Consider the following 17,791-nt stretch of genomic DNA (forward strand, 5'->3'; position numbering starts at 1 on the left):
CTGCTGGCTCACATGCAGACGCACACACCTGCAGAACCTCGGCTGTATGTTTGGGTTTCTGGGCCCTTTATTTTGAGAGAGGCCCGTTTCCTCGGAATAACAGGTTGATAAGAGTTATTTGCTAATGGGCCCTATAGCTGTGTGAGAGACTGGAAGACCACACGGTCAGGTATAGATGAGATCCTAAAGACTGTGACGAAGAATGAAGATAAACAGTAGATAAGGGTTCCCCTCTACATACACATACTGTTAAACTGTTAGTAAAACTTAGAACGAAGCCTGCATATAATAAGCATTGGAATGTGTGAAAATTTTACAAATTAAACCCTCCTAATTGAAACAGCATTGGCATTATATGAGCATATAAATCATTACCAGCGTGTATGATTACCAGTGTGAAGGGCATTAATTTTGCGTCTTGAAGTTTGTGTGTGTGTTGACAGACAAGCCAACAGTGTCCTGAAGAACACTTCAAAATGAAACCTGAGCTACAATTGATAAAATCATATGTGTCTCCAAAATGAAAGATGAGATCAGATGAAATAAACATGTTGTGGTGCCAATCTAAATATAATCAGACACGAAATCAGCTGCTGTATGAAATACTGTAAACACCTGTCTCCGGGAGTATCCGTCTGTAATTAATACAGGGTTTTTTCCGATAGTGAAACAAATGAATATGTGCAGGCTGATTAGAAGAGCTAAACAACAAGTTGGAAGTACAGCAGAACTTAGCAGCATATGGCTTTTGGCTTTTGAATTATGAGTCTGGGAAAAAACAACAAGATTTTCAGCACAGCCCTACTCAGCTGAAGCATTTCAATTTATCCTGAAATACCTTTTCCCTCTTTAGCCAAGCTGAATGAATTTTTTTCTTCTGTTTCTTAATAAGCACTTGTGCAGTCTGGAAAAAAGCCATCAATGAGCTGTAGAGAGGGAGAGCAGCAAGTTCTTTTGGCTGTAGACAGAGTGGTGACAGGTAAAGAGGCAGAGGATTAACTGCCATTTTTGTCGGATCGCAGCACAAAGGAAACTTCTCCCTGAACCCCTCTTAGTGCTCTCTTTTTGTGCAACTGTGTGTTTGCGTGTGTGTCTGTGTGTGTGTTTATGTCTGAACGCATGTGCAGACGACATGCTTATCATTTCCAATCCTCACCTCACATTGGTTAGGTGCCATGTTCTTTGGCCCAAGCTGATCTTCCTAACACAAGGTTCCTACAGAGGGCACCTGACCTGCGTTCAGGCAACCAGTGCTGATGATGGTGGAAGTGAGGAAGGCACCACGAGAAACACATAACTAAATATTAAACAGATGAAGCTAAAGTTGAGAAAAGAAAAAAGTTCATGTGTTGCAGCTACTAAAAAATATACTGAAACGTGCCTGAGTTGTGGGTACATGCAATCATAAGAAAGTAATTAGTATTTAGAAGTATTAAGTACACACCTGTATGTGTGTTTGGGTTTTTGTGTGCGTGTGAGTACAATTCTCAAACCAGGTTTCACTAACACTGCCTTTTATTTCTCTATGAACAGTAACAAGCAGCAGTAAAACCCTCCTGAGCTCTCAGACATCAGAGTCGGGAGCTGCAGACTTCACAGGCTTAACCAAATGCCACCATGCAGACACTGCTGCTTTAGTGGCAAAAACCACAGGAATGGCTCTATATAGTGGACATACGTGTGTGTGTGTGTGTGTGTGTGACTCCAACTAACCATCTAACTGGGAGCATGACAGAGGTTCCCTGTATGTGACAATAGTCTCTGCTGTGCTCTGCTGTATATTTCAAAATGAACAGGTAACAGAGCTCCCACATAAGTCGACCTGCTGCTGTCACACAACACCGAAGCCCTGACTGTTTAGTAGCAGTAGTAGCAGTGTTTAGTAAATCTAGCAAATTTATGAAATGTTGTGAATAATATTTCAATAACTAAATTTATAGTTTGGTATGTGTAGTAAGAAACAGCAGTGCATTGAAATTGCCTTTTCTGTAACTGGTAACACAATAACATGGAAAAATGGGGAAAAAAATGAGCCAACAGGTGCAATAAAAGAATTTGGAGAATCTGAGAATTTGAATAAGACATGCTGAAAGGGATTTACAGTATCATTCTAACTTAAACATGAAAAATATCCCAATGAGGCCTGTCATTTCTCTAATATAGACAAAATCAGGGTCAAACTGCACCATAGCAACATTCTCTATTCTCCTTACACTTAGTTGCAGCAACACAGCCTTGCCTTTAATCATGGACAGATTGGGGATTTTGATGGAATTTGCTGCATGTGTTTTTACCATTTCTATTAAGTCTACTTACACAAGCTGGATTTGGGTCATGCAGCACCATCAGAGAGAACGAACCAAGTTGTAGCAGGACTGACTGATCATCTCATGTGTTACTTTGTGCCTTCATTGCTATTACCATGAGAGTGTTCACAGTGATTATGTGGGAAAAAACACTGATATAGAACATCGAATAAATACATCTATATGTGCTCTTATATGCATACAACGTTCACATAGTTGACTAACTTATTTGTGGGTGAGTGCCACCCAAGGCAGCAAAATTACATTTGTAGGCCTGAAATAACTGATTATTTTCTTAGTAAATTGATCTACTGAACAATTAATAGCTCATCATCATATTGTCGGCAAAAGATGAACGAAACAATTACTGGGTAATTATGGTATTTTCCAACCCGGTCCCCATTTACATTTAAAGAAAATGTGTAAAACTAGGCCTCAGGTTTAAAAATACCAGAAGGGTTGGGAACCGAAATCAGGCTCCAAATTAGAACCGAATTCAAAATACCAAGAATCGGGTGGACAAAACAAAACTGAATTCCGGAACCTGCTTATTGGTTCCTAAACTCATTAACTCTTCATTATTGTAGAAAAGCTACAAATCTGCAAGGACATGGCCTCTTGTCGGGACCTGTCTACGGCGCACATCAATGCAACAGCGTGTCAGTTTGTTTAGATACAAGCATGTGTATACTAGTATTTTTCCAGTATTGTGATTGGCTGTGGGGTGGGAGCTTTCAAGGAAGGTGAGAGAGCGGCAGCGACTAGCAGACAAATTAAATTGAGTCCGCAAGTTATAATGCTGTAGAAACTATAACGTGTTGAGACCAGTGAAAAGCAGAATGTGTGCTCCGTGAATAGCTCAGGAAACACTGGCACACTAGCTGATGTTGTGTAATTAGCCCATGGATGTATAATAAGAGTTACTTTATTGTATTTATTTGAGCTAATTTGTGGGGATGTAGTTGTTCTGTGATTTGTGTTGAATATAAACATAAGGACAGTGAAGCCACAAAAGTAAGTGTGGAAACAGTTACTGATCATTGATACAACAATACACTATCAACAAAATAAAAAAAACACAGGGACGAGGGTTTAAGTACTGGAAATCAAATTAGAGAATTAAATTTATGAACAAAGGGCGTTTACCTATAGGCAAGTGTACACAAAACAAAGTGGAACCATGTTGGAATCAAAAGTGGGAATTGATAAAGACCAGAACTGATAAGTAGATTCAAACAATACCCAACCCTAGGTGTATGTGCACCCATGTCATTTACCTTTCTTCTCAAGTTGTGACCTCTCCTTCTGCCGCAGGTCTATCTCCCTGCCAAGCGCCTTCCTCTGCCGCTGTAGTTCACTCCGCAGCACAGCAATGCGCAGCTGCATGCACTCCCGCTCTTTCTTCTGTGCAGAGCATACAGAGGAAAATCATTTTGAGAGAAAACAAAGAAAGAGGATTAATGAAAATATTTTGTGTGTGGCCAAAGCAGTTTCTACTGTTTATTATCATTTACAAAGACCTTCCTACTTGCTCTTACACTTACATGCACAGAAATGAGGGATGACATCTTAAAATATTATAAACATAATAAACCATATTAATTAAACACTCTCCAACCAGTAGATGCATTTAAATTGTAGGTTGCATTTATCTAATCTATAATTTGAGTGATTCTCACTGTATCTGTTACAATATCTGATTCACAATGCATGTCAACCTTCTTCAGTTCATTAAATCCCAACAGCCATCTGAAGGCAGCAGGACACACATATCGATACTCTGCAGCCCCTAATTTGAGAAATGCCATACCAGAGCACAGTGTCATTATGTGCAGCTGTCCACTGCGCTTACCTTCATCAGACTGCCGGCTAATGACACCAGGCTGCCACAAAATATCCAGTCACACCTCAACACACATCAGACTCGTCTGTTATAATTTGGTATTGTGTCTTTTTATTTTGCCTTCATTCTTTTATCGACAGCAGACCTTTTAAAATGTCATACCTAGAAAAGCAGACAGCGGTAATGAATACATTCAGTGGTAGCTGAATTCCATTTAGCTGCTTCAGTTTCAGGATCCTGGTATTGTGTATGCTGGCTCACTGACATGACTTAATGGGATACTTGAATACAACAGCACCATTGCTAATGTTATTAATAACACCTGTGCTTTTCCTACTATAACTAGTTAAAATGTCTGCTGTGAATAATGCCTTTTAAACATTCTTGATCATTAGAATCGCTTGCTTGTAAACTTAAATGAAATAGCACCATAATCATTGTCATTAATCACACCTGTGCATTTACTCATATGGCAATTTCTGCTGTATAAAAAGGTGTGTGTTCTTCCAGGTGTACGGGATAACATGTTCCAACCAGTTGCTGCTGTTTCTTTTATCAAAACAGAGAGACCTTAATAAAACCCATCAACTCCAGATGAGTGTCTGTCTTTGCCTCTGCACCCACAACTCTCCGCTGGCGTCTCTCTCGCCACATGCACCCTGACCAGCAGCAGCATCAGAGTGCAGGCCATTAGTCAACATGTTGCCCTCTATGTGGTGTCCCTTCATCAGGCTTCATATCTCTATCTGGTGGGGGGGGGGGGGGGCTGCACTGGGCCAACCATCTAATGAGGAACAGCACGAGGGATTCGTGGACTGATGGATGTGGAGGTGGTATACAGTAGATGAAGGAGAGGGATTGGACTGAGGAGAAACATACAATGAATAATGATACATTGGGCAACTTCAAAAAGTGCCAAGAAAGATTTAAGAGGCGATGTTTTGGGGTCTATGTGGATGATGAGTAAGAAATGCACGTGTAATATGAGTTGGAAGAGAAAATCATGGAGGTGCAACAGAGAACGAACGCATATCATTCTCTGTTGCGTCTCCAGGAGAGTTGGGAGGGAGTGAGCTTGTTGGCAGGATAACAGAGAATCGGCCTTGTTATTCATCCTGTAGTTTGCAAGAACTGTGGCATCTCACACACTCACACACACACACACACACACACACACACTTAGATAGTGATCGTGGCCTGGATCAGAGGAAACACAGATATGCTTCTTCTTGAAGATTTCTGAGGGCTTTGTGGCAAAAACAGAGGGGTATCAGCGGCAGAGAGAAGACTGATAGAGCCTCCATCTCTCCAATGTGTCGCACCCTGATGCTTGCATGTTAACCACCACTGGCTTTGGCACGAACCATGAGACTCCTACACTTTCACTGAGCGGCACAGTTGACAAGCAGGTCACAGCCATGTCAGTGTGTGTGTGTGTGTGTGTGTGTGAGAGAGAGAGAGAGAGAGAGAGAGAGAGAGAGAGAGAGAGAGAGACTGTAACCCATCACCAGGGCCTGTCTGACTCCTTCTGAACATCAAACAGCAGTGGGTCAGCTGAGTAAATAAGCAGCAGGCGTGGGGGGCAGCAGCAGATTAATGGCAGGGTGTGGGTGAGAGGGTGAAAGGGCCATGCGCTGAGGTTGGTGGCCTCCACTCTGTCCCCCTTTGATCCATACTCACTATGACGCGCACAGAAGGATAGTACAGAGCTCTCCAAAGGCAAAGAGGGAAACCCTTAGAAGAACCACACAATGCTCCACTCACTACAAGTTGCCGGGTTTTACAGAAAGGTAGAGGACGAGGATTATGTGATTTATTAGCTGATGTGAGCTCTGAAAAGGCTTTTAAGGAATGTTTCACTGAGGGGGAAATATCAGAGGCAAGTTTTTGAAAGGGACCCTTTGTGGCAAAAGAATGGAGCCTCAATGTTTTTGTGGGAAGGCTTGAGAAGGCTATAGTGGAGCTACTTAAATAGCGAGGGTGAAGGTCTGGGGAAGGAAAGAAAAAAATGAGCTATATCCAAAGCCAATGGAGAACATGATGGAAAGCAACAGCTGTAACAGTGGTCTGAAGAGACACTCAAAACCTTTAAATTTGGTACCTGGGCAAAAGCAAGCATGCACACACACACACACACACACACACACACACACACACACACACACACACACAGACACAGACACACACACACACACACTCACAGACACACTCACAGACACACACATTTGAAACAATGGGTGGACACAAAAATATCTCCAACTACCCAAAATGAATTTTGGCATGCGAGGTATGTAATCCTGTGACCAGAAAAAGGCTTTTTCAAAAGGCAAGTCTACCTGGAGAATAAAAACACCACAGTGTCACTGCCTCGGGGCTTTTAAAGTGAATGTTTACAATAAACACAATGTCAAACCTGGGATCAGTGCCCAGTTTTCACAGCTGTGTGGCTGCCAATTCCAAAAATGTTAAATATGCTTTCTTGGTTTTGCTGTGAATCCTACTCGAGGATATGACAGGAGGTGGAAACATAAACAGTGGATTGTGGTCAAAGCATTATCACTTAGGCAGGTGGGATATTGCCTCTTCACTTCTCACTAGAGCCATCAAAACAAAAAGATGCAATACCTGCCCAAAGAGTATCATTACATCTCACATTACAATTACATCTGAGGATTTGGGTGATAAAATCTCTTAAATTCTTTTAAGTGTTTAGCATCAATACAATCTGCTGATGTTTATTACTAGAGTAGGAACCAATTGCTGATCACAGCAGTTACTGCTCTCTGGTGCTAATGAACAGTTCTTGAACACATCAACTCTCATCTTAATATATTTCTCAAAACATGAAATTCAACTCATTTTTATGCACTTCTATAATAACATAAGCTGATGAAACACTACTGCCTACTACTCAAAATAAGCTGTCTTAACACTGCTGTTGATTTAAAGATAAGGTTGCTGATGAGTTGGAAAATGCTGCTGATGGGTGCTGTGCTCACCCGCTCTGTGCAGGTCGCTGTCGTCCTTAGCTTTTCCTCGATCTCCTTCCCAATCTTCTGCACTGTCACCTGGGTCTGCTTGATGGCTCTCTGGGCTGTGTGAAGTCTGCGAGAGGAGACGAGCACAAAGTCACCATCTAGATCATTGTTCATAACCACACACTGGACCACAAAAACAACCCCATGTTGAAACCGTGCTTCCATGAGGCCCCCAAAGTGACTGGCTGCGTCACTGCTATGACTACACCAGCAATTCATTTCATTTAGCTTGGATGTTTACAGTGACTGTTTGGAGAGCACCGTGAATTTTGATTGTCCCCATGTGGAAGAGTCATTGTGCAGTGTGTTTGTTATGCCTCCCTGTTTCTTTTTCTGATTTACTGGGGTTGAACTTCATTGTTCCAGCCATGACTGCTGATTCTCTTAAAGCACAAAGGTGGACTTTTAAGATTAAACAAAGGACAAGAACAATATTGAGAACATTCCTAATAATAAAAGTCTACAGTTCATTAGACCAGACTGATCAAATTCTTGAATACCACAAACCACAAATAGCACAACAAAAGTTTAATCACTATTATTTTCTAATAATCTAGCCACAATATGAGGTCAAATGTTGTGTGCTAGACCTGAACCAGAACCAGTCCCAGAAAGCAAAGAAAACTGTTTAAAGGCCAACTAATGAATTGAAACCACAAAGATGGATGCCTTACTTCAAGTCCCATGTCACTGTCATCACTGAAATCAGGAACAGTAACATCAGTGCACAAATGACAAGCTAGCGGATTATTTAGACCATCTATCACAGGGATAATTAACTTCCAAGAATGCTTTCTTCAAGTCCAGAGCCCATAGAAAGAGAGACAACCCCCGCTTCAATGCAACCCAAGGGACCCCCAACAAGCCAGCTACAGACAACAATCCCACATGTTGGGAATGAATTACAAAGGGCCGACAAAAGGGGGAACTTGCAATAAGCAATCATACTGTCAGAGTGGTGTTAGATCATTCATTTCTCACTAAATGTCTCAATGCCATTCATATGCCATGAGAGTTGGACTGCACAGTAATGATTACCTTTCCTTCTTGGTGGATACTGGATGGCTCAACTGTCTGGGGCCCAAATAAAGATGGAATTAGCTCTTGTTAGCACGTTTCTTTGCCTCCTAACCCTGTGGTGTAGGTCATAATGGTGATGTGAATAGGGTTTCCTTTAGGCATGCACTGGCTTCAAGAAATTGCCTCGCCTTGAAGGGATTTAAGCGTAAGAGGCTCTTTTTAACAGGCTTCCAGCTTGGTGGGGTCATTTTACAAATCCTATGGGGCTTTTTTTGTTATGAAACTCGCAGTCACTCTAGGTACGATTACCTCTTTCTGACAACAAAACCTGGAAAAAAATCATGTCTATGACGGAGTCCGACAGCAAAATCATTTCATACTTTCTGGCCCCATTTTTTAATCTGTCTGAGGTGACAGCGATAACAGTTGGAGATAGTCCTTTGGAACATCAGGGCAAATCTGTTTTGACAGCTTCATCTGTTTAGGTGATTGCGATGGTAGCATCTGATACGGACTTTTCCCCCAGGTGAGAACAGTTATCTCCTCTCTCCTTTTCACGCATGTCTGCCCCCTTATCATTGCCTGAGTCTTGGCCTTACGCCTGCCCATCAGGCTCTATCACAGCCTATAGACCAGCAGGGGGTGGGGGGGTGGGGTGGGGGTCCCAACATTCACCTTCATTGGGGCAGCAGTTTAATCGCTGGGCAACTGTCCAGAGAACGCCTTCTCACCAGCCATGACAACTTTCCTTTTCCCAAGGCACGAGAGGTAACTTACAACTCTGCCACAGGGGATTTGCAGGAAGTTATGACTGCTCCTGTGCATTCAACCCTTGATGGCGATAAACATCAGAAAAACAATAACATTTTCTCCTTTGACCGTGGCACTAGATCCTGCAGGGGTGTCAGATGAAACTAGTGCTTTTGAAACGTACTGATTTTTTGATAAACAGAGGGAATCTTGTAGAAAATCTTTAATAGGGGCTTTTGAGTTTAGCAAAAACACAAAAATAAAATGGTAAATGTTAAGATTTATAATCAAATAAACACAAATGGCCAGACCTGATGACCTTCCACACTTTCTTAAAGTCCTTTCAATGTGGTTGGAGGGCAGCAAGACTTGGCAGCCCCTCTGACCGAGTTCTCCCGTGTTCCGTTCATTTACCTTTCTGATTATCTTGAAATAAATATTTACCATGGTTTACATGCTGTGTTGTGATTCAGAATCCCAGAATCCACAATTTTGCAATCAGAGCTGAGAAGGAATCAGCGAACGCAGATGTGTCAACTGGCTCACACAGATAAGCCAGAGAAAGACCTGAAGAAGACTCCAGGGAGTACGTTGTTGTTGTTCTCAGAGAAACTAAGAGGGAAACATGAAGAAGGCCTCATGTAGCGCTGTTTCTTAAACAGGGAGGTTTGAATGATGAGATGCTAATTCATATAACTGAGCAACAGCTGAAGTTGGTCACATGAAACCATAAGAAATACTCTCACTCAACTACAAAACCTTTTGTGTTTGACAGAGAAAGGAAGAGTGAGAGGTGCACGCAAAAGATACGATCTAGCAAACCAGACAGGCAATATTGCACGGTGCTCTGCTGTCATTCAAATCAGGTGAATTATCGACAAATACAACGGCTGCTTCCCCTTACCTAAGCAGTGCTCGAAATACGTTGAATACTGTGTGGCCTGACCAGTCTTCCAGCTGTTCATCACACACAAGTGTGCCCAATGCAGCTGCATCTGATGCAAGCCCAAGGACTAATGACTGTACTGAATTCATTTCCAGCAACCATAACCCAACACCACTGGGTGAACAAGGCAGCCCATTAAGCCATTCAAAATAAGCTCTGAGACATTTTGTGACAACAAATTGAGGATAATGTCCCACTGTCACACCAGGGACAAAACACACAGCAACACAATAGAAAAATCACAACAAACAACACTTCTAAATTCTGTCTGTATCTCATTGCCAAAGAATGTCAACACATTTAACCACTCGCTGGTCACCTCACTTCAACATGATTGTCTCCATCTACATGGAATGGAAGATAAGATTACTGGAGTTTCTTTGCCTGCATGTACTCTTCTACTCCTCCAGGCTGATGGCTTTTTTGCTGGGATCTGAGTTGCTAAAAGCCATGTTTACATGACAGCTACAACAGAGATGCAGGGAAGCCAAAGAGATCCTGAGGAAAAATATTTCAAAAGGGTCAAAAAGGGGTCATGCACTCTGTATATAATTATAGAAATTTGGATCCCCAGTCACGCATGTAAGTTCCTTGGCCTTGTCTTACACTTAAAAATCTCAAACTGCTAGTCATGGTTACTTAAGCTGCTGGCGTAGTAAGCCACATAAACAATGAAAAGGCTTAGCTGCAAAGAAGTGTTTTATGTACAAAAACCTCATATATAAAGTTCTATTAGTCACAGCGCATTTTCTTTTGTTTGAGAAGCCAGAAAACACAAGACACAAGACAGGCTAAGGCTTAGCAGTTTTAAGTTGGGGTATAATTTTAGAGGTGAGAGGAATGAATCCTACATCAACAAGCTGAGATAACAACAGCAGCACAGTGAGGGAAAAATTAAGAGAACAGGAAAGAATTCGGCATGTAGTGAGAATGGAGGGATGAAATGCTGGACAAAATGCATGTCTGAGGTCTTAGCCTTGAGAGAATGTAATCTAATTGAAAAAATATGTTGTTGGCCCACTGCCACAGTATGTTTCAATTCTGCCACACCAGTCCACTCCAGAGGTGTGAAAAGAAAACAAGAGTATCCACATCTATACGTCCATGGTGATTTAAAGCTCAGGCAGTCAGCTTGTTTCTTTAGTCTGGTTTCTGCTGGTTGAGACCTGAAGGTCAGCTATAGACTCAGATCCAGCTGCCTGGTGAATGCAGGAACAAAGTAATGTCCAGTGGCTGAAAGCTGCGGCTGCAGCGTCCAACCAGCAGGTGAGCAGACCTCAGGGGCTGCCTGCAGGAAAGCATTATCACCTCAACAGTCTCTGGGGGCATGAGAGCCCCCCCACAGAGCTTCACCACCACTGTGAACTGCATATGTTCCACACATACTGTACAGAAATGCATACTTCACAGAGGAACATACAAAAGCAAAACCCAGAAACACAAGCATGTCTGTGATCATGGGGAAAAGAGAGGTTCAGTTTGAGACAGGCTCAATCTGGATTGTGTAAATTGTGGTCCAAGAATGATGTTTACTATCTGTAACATGGAACACTGTTACAATGTACCTGAAATGTCAACATTCAGCATCAACAGTGGTTTGGTTTTGCTGTTATTAAAAAGCACGAACATCTAAAAGTATGTGCATAAGTCTTTGCTTTCATAGAGCTGTGAGTAAGAACTGAGGGGCCACTCAAGTACTTCCTCTTACACAGCACTTGAACGTGACATTCAAGAACACATGAGGCCATATAAGATGGCCCCTTCCTCCCTCCCTTACTGCTCGCACATCAAATCTTTCTCTGGTAACAAAGACAAGCAGATTTGAGATGCTGACAAATGCGCGAACCTCTATTAATAGTGTCTACAAAAGGAAGAAAAACAACTTTGTTTAACAGCTGGTTCATCTTCATCACTGTCCTCTTGGCTTTCTTTCTACTCAGACAGGGGCCCAGCTCTACATAGGATGTGGCTAAGCCTCTATCTCAGCCTGGAAAACTCTTTGAAAGAGGAAAGACTTTGCTGATTGATGATCTGTACTCTCCCTCTTCATCTCTCCATCTGAGACGTGTTGTGTTTGCTAGCCCGCATCACTATGCTACTCATACAGAAGATGGGTGTTGTCAGCTAGAGTCAGGCTTGAAAAGCAGACTGTGAATCTGCTGAAAAATTACTGTCATTAATCAAGACCAGTGCATTCTTAGCAAAGCAGCTCTCATCCATTTCCATTAAAGCACTGCACTGGGCCAAGGCAGACTGGGAGAGAGCTGGGTGAGAGAACATCTGACACTGTGGGTGTCCACTGTGAAGACACATCACTATTCCTGGACAAAAAAAGATATTTATTCCAAAATCACTGGAAGAGGCACAGGTAACTACAGGATAAAACTATTTTCACGCCACTATTCGATGAAAAAGTCAACGTATGGTGCCAGCGGCATAAATGTAGATGCTATTTATCATTTATGAACACATATGCAACCACGTAAGTGAGCCAATAACGAAAGCAGAGATTTCAACACGAAGTACGGTTCCCCAAGCAGCACTCCACCTGAATGCCTCAGAAAGTTAATGCACTTTGAAATAGGCAGAGCTCTGCAGGTCAGCAACTGAGTGGTATATATGGTTACGTACCATGGGGGGGTGGGAGGATAATCCCTGCTGGAGTGTACAGTATCTGATGAATCATTCTACAGTACATAATCATAAACCATGTGCGTATGAGTGCACTGAGCCAAGGAAAAACTCTGACAGGGGTGAGGAGCTGCAGGCAGAGCAGTGTGTGGGAAGAGGGGATCAATGTAACTGTGTTAAACTCTGCAGAGTCCCACTGGATGTGGATAGAAGAAGAGGATGTGGAAGAAAGCTGCAATAATAGAAGAAGCAAGAGCAGAGGTCATAAAAGTTATGATTCAAACTGGGCCTTTTCTCCTGCGAGCTGCTGGGAGGCGATGTATCCTCTCATATAAACATAAACCATGACCACTTCTTGATGAGGGAGTGCTGTTAAAGTTCAGCCAACTTTGGCATAACTCCGTTTTTTGACACAGCAAAGGCCTGTGACGCATTTATGTCCCCCTATTTAATTGTTATAGTCGGAAAATGTTGGTGGAAGCCTTCATAATGCTCATAATGACAGGATCCTTATCTTATTTTGAAAGTGTCTAACTTTAACCTTCCAGATATACATTTATTTGGTTAAAACTGGATGTAATTATACTGTTAAATGATTAGGCTTTGGTTAACAACGGGCTTCCCTCAGGGGAAGCCCTAGTGACGCTGAAAGCCGTGTTTACATCCTACCACATTTAAATATAAAAGTAAAAAAACAACCCTGTTTGTCAACAGACGCCAGGAAAGCCTCGTGTCGTCTCAAGCTCTTAATTACTGTACCAGGGTTCCCCTTCTAAAAAGCAACTTACTCAGCAAATCTCTGTCTCCTTCTTGTGGTTTAAAGTTGAATTGCAACCATTTTAACAGTCAACATCATCAGCACTTAAATTCCAATACCAAATCTGACAATGGCCTAATGATAAGGCGTCTTCATTCGGATAGACTGCTTAAAATGTTTCATATATCTGTCCCATCATGTCCCAGAAACACAGCGTAGATTACATGCAGTGACTTTATAGCAAGGCCAGCAGGGCTTCTGTGACAATGAGTCAAAATGATGGTTTTCCTGTGGCACCATCTGCTGGAATACAAATGCCCAAGACAAATATGCAACAACCATGATAGCAGTAGGTCTAATCATATGACCAATTTAAAAAGTAAATGAAAGATTTATTTGAAGAAATACTAGTTAAAACAATTTTCAAATATACTGTAAAACAATCTTAAGTACTTCCAAATCCACTAAACATGAGAGAAAATACCATAGAGGACAAGTATATATGTTGCTGCATTGTTATGATATAATAAATTTGATGCGTACTAATGATATGATCATATGATGTAATACTGCTACGTAGCATGAATTTTACCTGAGCAAAGAGAAAACACTGTAGGAGTTCCTGACTGAACTCTGGTCAACCTGAAGCAGGCTGTTTTTCTTCCGCTCCGACTGATCCTGCAACAGCCACATGTCAGTGTTTCAGAGCAGAAGCCAAACAGTATCCAAATAAAGCTAATGCGATTAGGACTGGGTATTCCATTATGATGCAGAGGGTCTGGAAAATGGACAAAAGGCTGTACCTTATGATCAAAGTCAGCTGCATAGTAGCCATCATTCAATCCAAATATGATCTCATTTGGATTCCTGGACCGAATCTGTGGACAAAGCGAGGCAGTAAAGGCTCATTGTAGGGACTGAGACCAAGAGAACAAAGGACAGCGGGCATGTCTATGTGAATGAGACTGGGCTATCTGTTTATGAGCTTTGAAAACAGTCTCACTGTTTAAGAACAGCAATAACACTGAGTTAATGTGCAGTATTTGACAATTACTTTGGCTTGTTTTTCTAAACAAAATTTTCATGTTCAGTCCTCACAGTTCTCACAAGTTTAAGCCCTTATTGCTAAGTGTGCAGATCACTGAATATTCAACATGTCTGCAAACATTTCTTCTCATTTTAACATCATTACTCAGGTGAGCAGCATTGCAACGTAACTGCAAATACTGACTCTTGCATAAATTACATTTTGTTCCCTTCACAATTTCTGTAATGCAGCCTTGGTTTTGATGAGAATTGGATAGAAAAAACTGTTGTTGCTCTCACTATTTATATCTCCCTATGTAGCCTGAGGACAGTTCTGGCCACACTGGGATGCCTGTTGTACAAATAAATTTTGTTGTTATCATTTCATGTGCGTGGTTGCTGACCTGCTGTCCTGTGTATCTGAGGCCATCCAGATTGACCTTCCATTCAATGAGGAGCTGGAACTGTTCCTCCTGTCCTCCCCAGATCCTCACCACGAAGCAAGACACTGAGGTGTCCAGAAGGTCCGGCAGCATGCCAAAGTCCAGGCTCCGCCAAGTAGGATTCTGACGAAAACACGTTCACAGTCACTTGGTGAGGACAATCAGCATATGTAAAGTACATGTGACGATACGTTAACATATAATGACATAACAGCTGATCAATCCAATCAATTATTTATTCAAATTAGTGATAATCCAACAAACTACTGTTTATGTCAAACAAGTAATGATAATACAAGTATGTCACGGTTTTTTCATCTTTTTTATGTGCACACTGAAGAGTTTGGAAGAAAGTCTGTGTGGTACCTCCGTCAAATTCAATGTCATAATGTGAACCCTGTCCACTGTAAAGTAATTGGATCATCCTGTTCTACATTAACCTTAAAGCCTGAAGTTTGTTCGCTGTCCTTGAATTTCCAGACTGACAGCACTGAGTACTGGTTCTACAAAGCACTGTAGCCATTTAGATCATTCAATTATGTCCCATTTCCCTCTGTCAGAGAGAAAATCTCTTGCTCGTTGGGTCACTTTCAAGGACAGGCAGGAAAAGCAGAAGCAGAAGTACAATCCACCGGGGGGGGGGGTTAGAAAACAGAACTAGTGAGAGCCAGCAGCGGAAGCAGCACAGGGGCATAGCAGTGAGAATGAAAACAGGAAGACCAACAGGAAGCGTTTCCCTAGACAAATGATGACGGGAAGAAGAAAGAATACTCGAGAACAAATGTCAGCAAGGATGTTAAATTCAAGAGGAGGAAGTTGGGCTGAGAGATGACAGGAGTCATGACTCCTGAGGTGCATTATGGAGTGTGTCTGTTCAGGGTTCTGAACAGTACGCCTGGAAAGCAGCTTAGGTCAGCTCATGACTCGGCAGCGAGCCCACCAGTAATGGCTTGCTATCGTTGGCTGCTTCTATAGCTTCGTGCAGAGATGCATCTGTATTATACATACAGCTGGGTAACTTACACGACTGACTGATACTAACAGACCAAGAGAGAAACTGGCATAAGGGAAAAGCACATACCGTAAGCATGTCACTGTAGCTTTGATGTTTGAAAACCAGTTTAAGAAAGGTTATAGTGAAACAAGTCCAGAGGTGGCTAAACGTGTGACTGGCAGATATTAGTAACATACAAGAAGTTTGTCTTTCTTTATTATCATACTGCACATGATGGCCACTACTAACACGGTGCAGCAGTCCTCAGGTAACAATGTCATCCTGAACCTATGACAAGAGGCAGACACAAGGAGTTTGAATGTTTAAGTAAGCATACTCACCAGTGAGTCTCGGATGACTTCACTCTTGTAGAAATCTGAAAAAGAATCAAAGAACGCTGATTAAAAGAAGGTACAACACTCATAAGATTGTAGAAAGCAGGCCAAGAAGTGTTACCCCCTGTCAACCCCCAGGAATGACAAGGTGGAACGTGTGTGTGTGGGTGGGTGCTAACACTGACCTCTAGATATACGGTCTCCTATACAGAGGTGGAGGGTGAAGTAAGTGTCGAGCAGTGGGGAACCATTCTTGTTGACAATGTTTCTAGCTGCGATGCTCCGGAGATGACGCAATCGTCTCTGTTTGGCAGAGGAAAGAAGAGAGAGACATGGAGAGCACATAAGGATACACTGAGAACAAAAAACAGACCTCAGAGCTGTATTCAGTTTCATCCTGATCATGTGATGGTGGCTGGCATGGCACATACTACGTAGGCAGTTCTGAAGACAATGAACGCTCACTGTGACCCAGGACAGTTGAAAAGGGATTAACATAGAGACCATTTAAGTATCATAATCAGAATTTGATACAACAACATGTTTCAAACAAGTTGGAACAGGAGCAACAAAAGACTGGGAAAGTTGTGGAATGCTCCAAAAACACCTGTTTGGAACATTCCACAGGTAAACAGGTTCATTGGTAACAGGTGACAGTAACATGATTGGGTATGAAAGGGGCATCCTGGAAAGGGTCAGTCGATCACGAGCAAGGATGAAGCGAGGTTCACCACTTTGTGAATGCCGATTGTATCAAGGATATTACTACATGGATTCAGGAACACTTTGGAAAACTGCTATCTGTAAACACAGTTTGTTTGTGAATGATTGAGTTCTGTTTTTATTTATGTTTTACACAGCATCACAAGCTTTTTTGGAGTCAGGGTTGTATATACAAACAGCCTAAAATAGCAGTTGTTTCCCAGGCACAGAGGCAACTGTGACAGCCTGCTAGATGTCAGCAGTTCAAATAATAGAGGCATGACATCTTCATGGTAGATTTAAACCCCCAGTTAACTCGTCAGGCATGGTCAGTCATTAGTCACATGAGCTAATTGTCAACATGTTTAGCTCTACAATGATTTATCAAAGAATCTTCAAATAACAATAAGCCAACTACAGAAAAGCCATCATTTATTAACATCTGCAATACATCTGCATGGTTTGAATATTAATTCAAAGATCTGCTTCAAAAGAATCTCCCTCTCAGAATCTGGTGCCAACCTCAGTAAAAATCTAATATCTTGATGTAAAATAAATGATGCCTGAAAAGGCCAGGGTTTGGAAACACAAGAGGCACAGACATGCCATTTGGTAAGTTCCCACCTCAGGCAAACACGTCACTACAGCACAACTTCACTCTCGACCAGCGGGGTGGGCCTCTCTCCTGCAGCCACACGGAGACTAAATCTAAGTCATGGGATTCCCTACAAGATTAGGAGCCTCAGAAACAAAAACACTGATTGTTCTGTAAGGGACTTTTAACCCCCCCTTAAAAATGTCAGCGCACATTTCAGAATGGGATAATGTGGACCACAGGCAGAGAGAAATGATGAATAGCCTACGAGCTCAGAGAAAGATCAAAGTTAAGATCACATGTCGTAATATGACCAAAAGATTTCTGATGGCAGTATGCGACAAAGTGATTAATAGGTCACAAGCATTCCATTAATCATCTGTAAATCGAACATAAAGTCAATCC

General features: G+C 42.0%; 1 protein-coding gene across 2 annotated transcripts in view; it reads right to left on the bottom strand.

Annotated features, from left to right (window-relative positions):
* Positions 1-17,791, bottom strand: part of uvrag (UV radiation resistance associated gene) — a 79,803-nt gene that overhangs the window by 58,370 nt on the left and 3,642 nt on the right. For both annotated transcript variants that reach the window (XM_076751002.1, XM_076751004.1), the window contains exons 2-8: positions 16,275-16,392; positions 16,096-16,130; positions 14,722-14,883; positions 14,095-14,169; positions 13,884-13,969; positions 7,149-7,254; positions 3,584-3,710 (exon numbers count right to left, since the gene is read on the bottom strand). In XM_076751002.1, coding sequence (XP_076607117.1) covers positions 3,584-3,710; positions 7,149-7,254; positions 13,884-13,969; positions 14,095-14,169; positions 14,722-14,883; positions 16,096-16,130; positions 16,275-16,392 — 709 coding nt within the window. The remainder of the gene's footprint in view (positions 1-3,583; positions 3,711-7,148; positions 7,255-13,883; positions 13,970-14,094; positions 14,170-14,721; positions 14,884-16,095; positions 16,131-16,274; positions 16,393-17,791) is intronic.

The sequence above is a fragment of the Chaetodon auriga genome, chromosome 15 (genome assembly GCF_051107435.1).
Source record: "Chaetodon auriga isolate fChaAug3 chromosome 15, fChaAug3.hap1, whole genome shotgun sequence".
In the NCBI taxonomy this organism is placed as follows: domain Eukaryota; kingdom Metazoa; phylum Chordata; class Actinopteri; order Chaetodontiformes; family Chaetodontidae; genus Chaetodon; species Chaetodon auriga.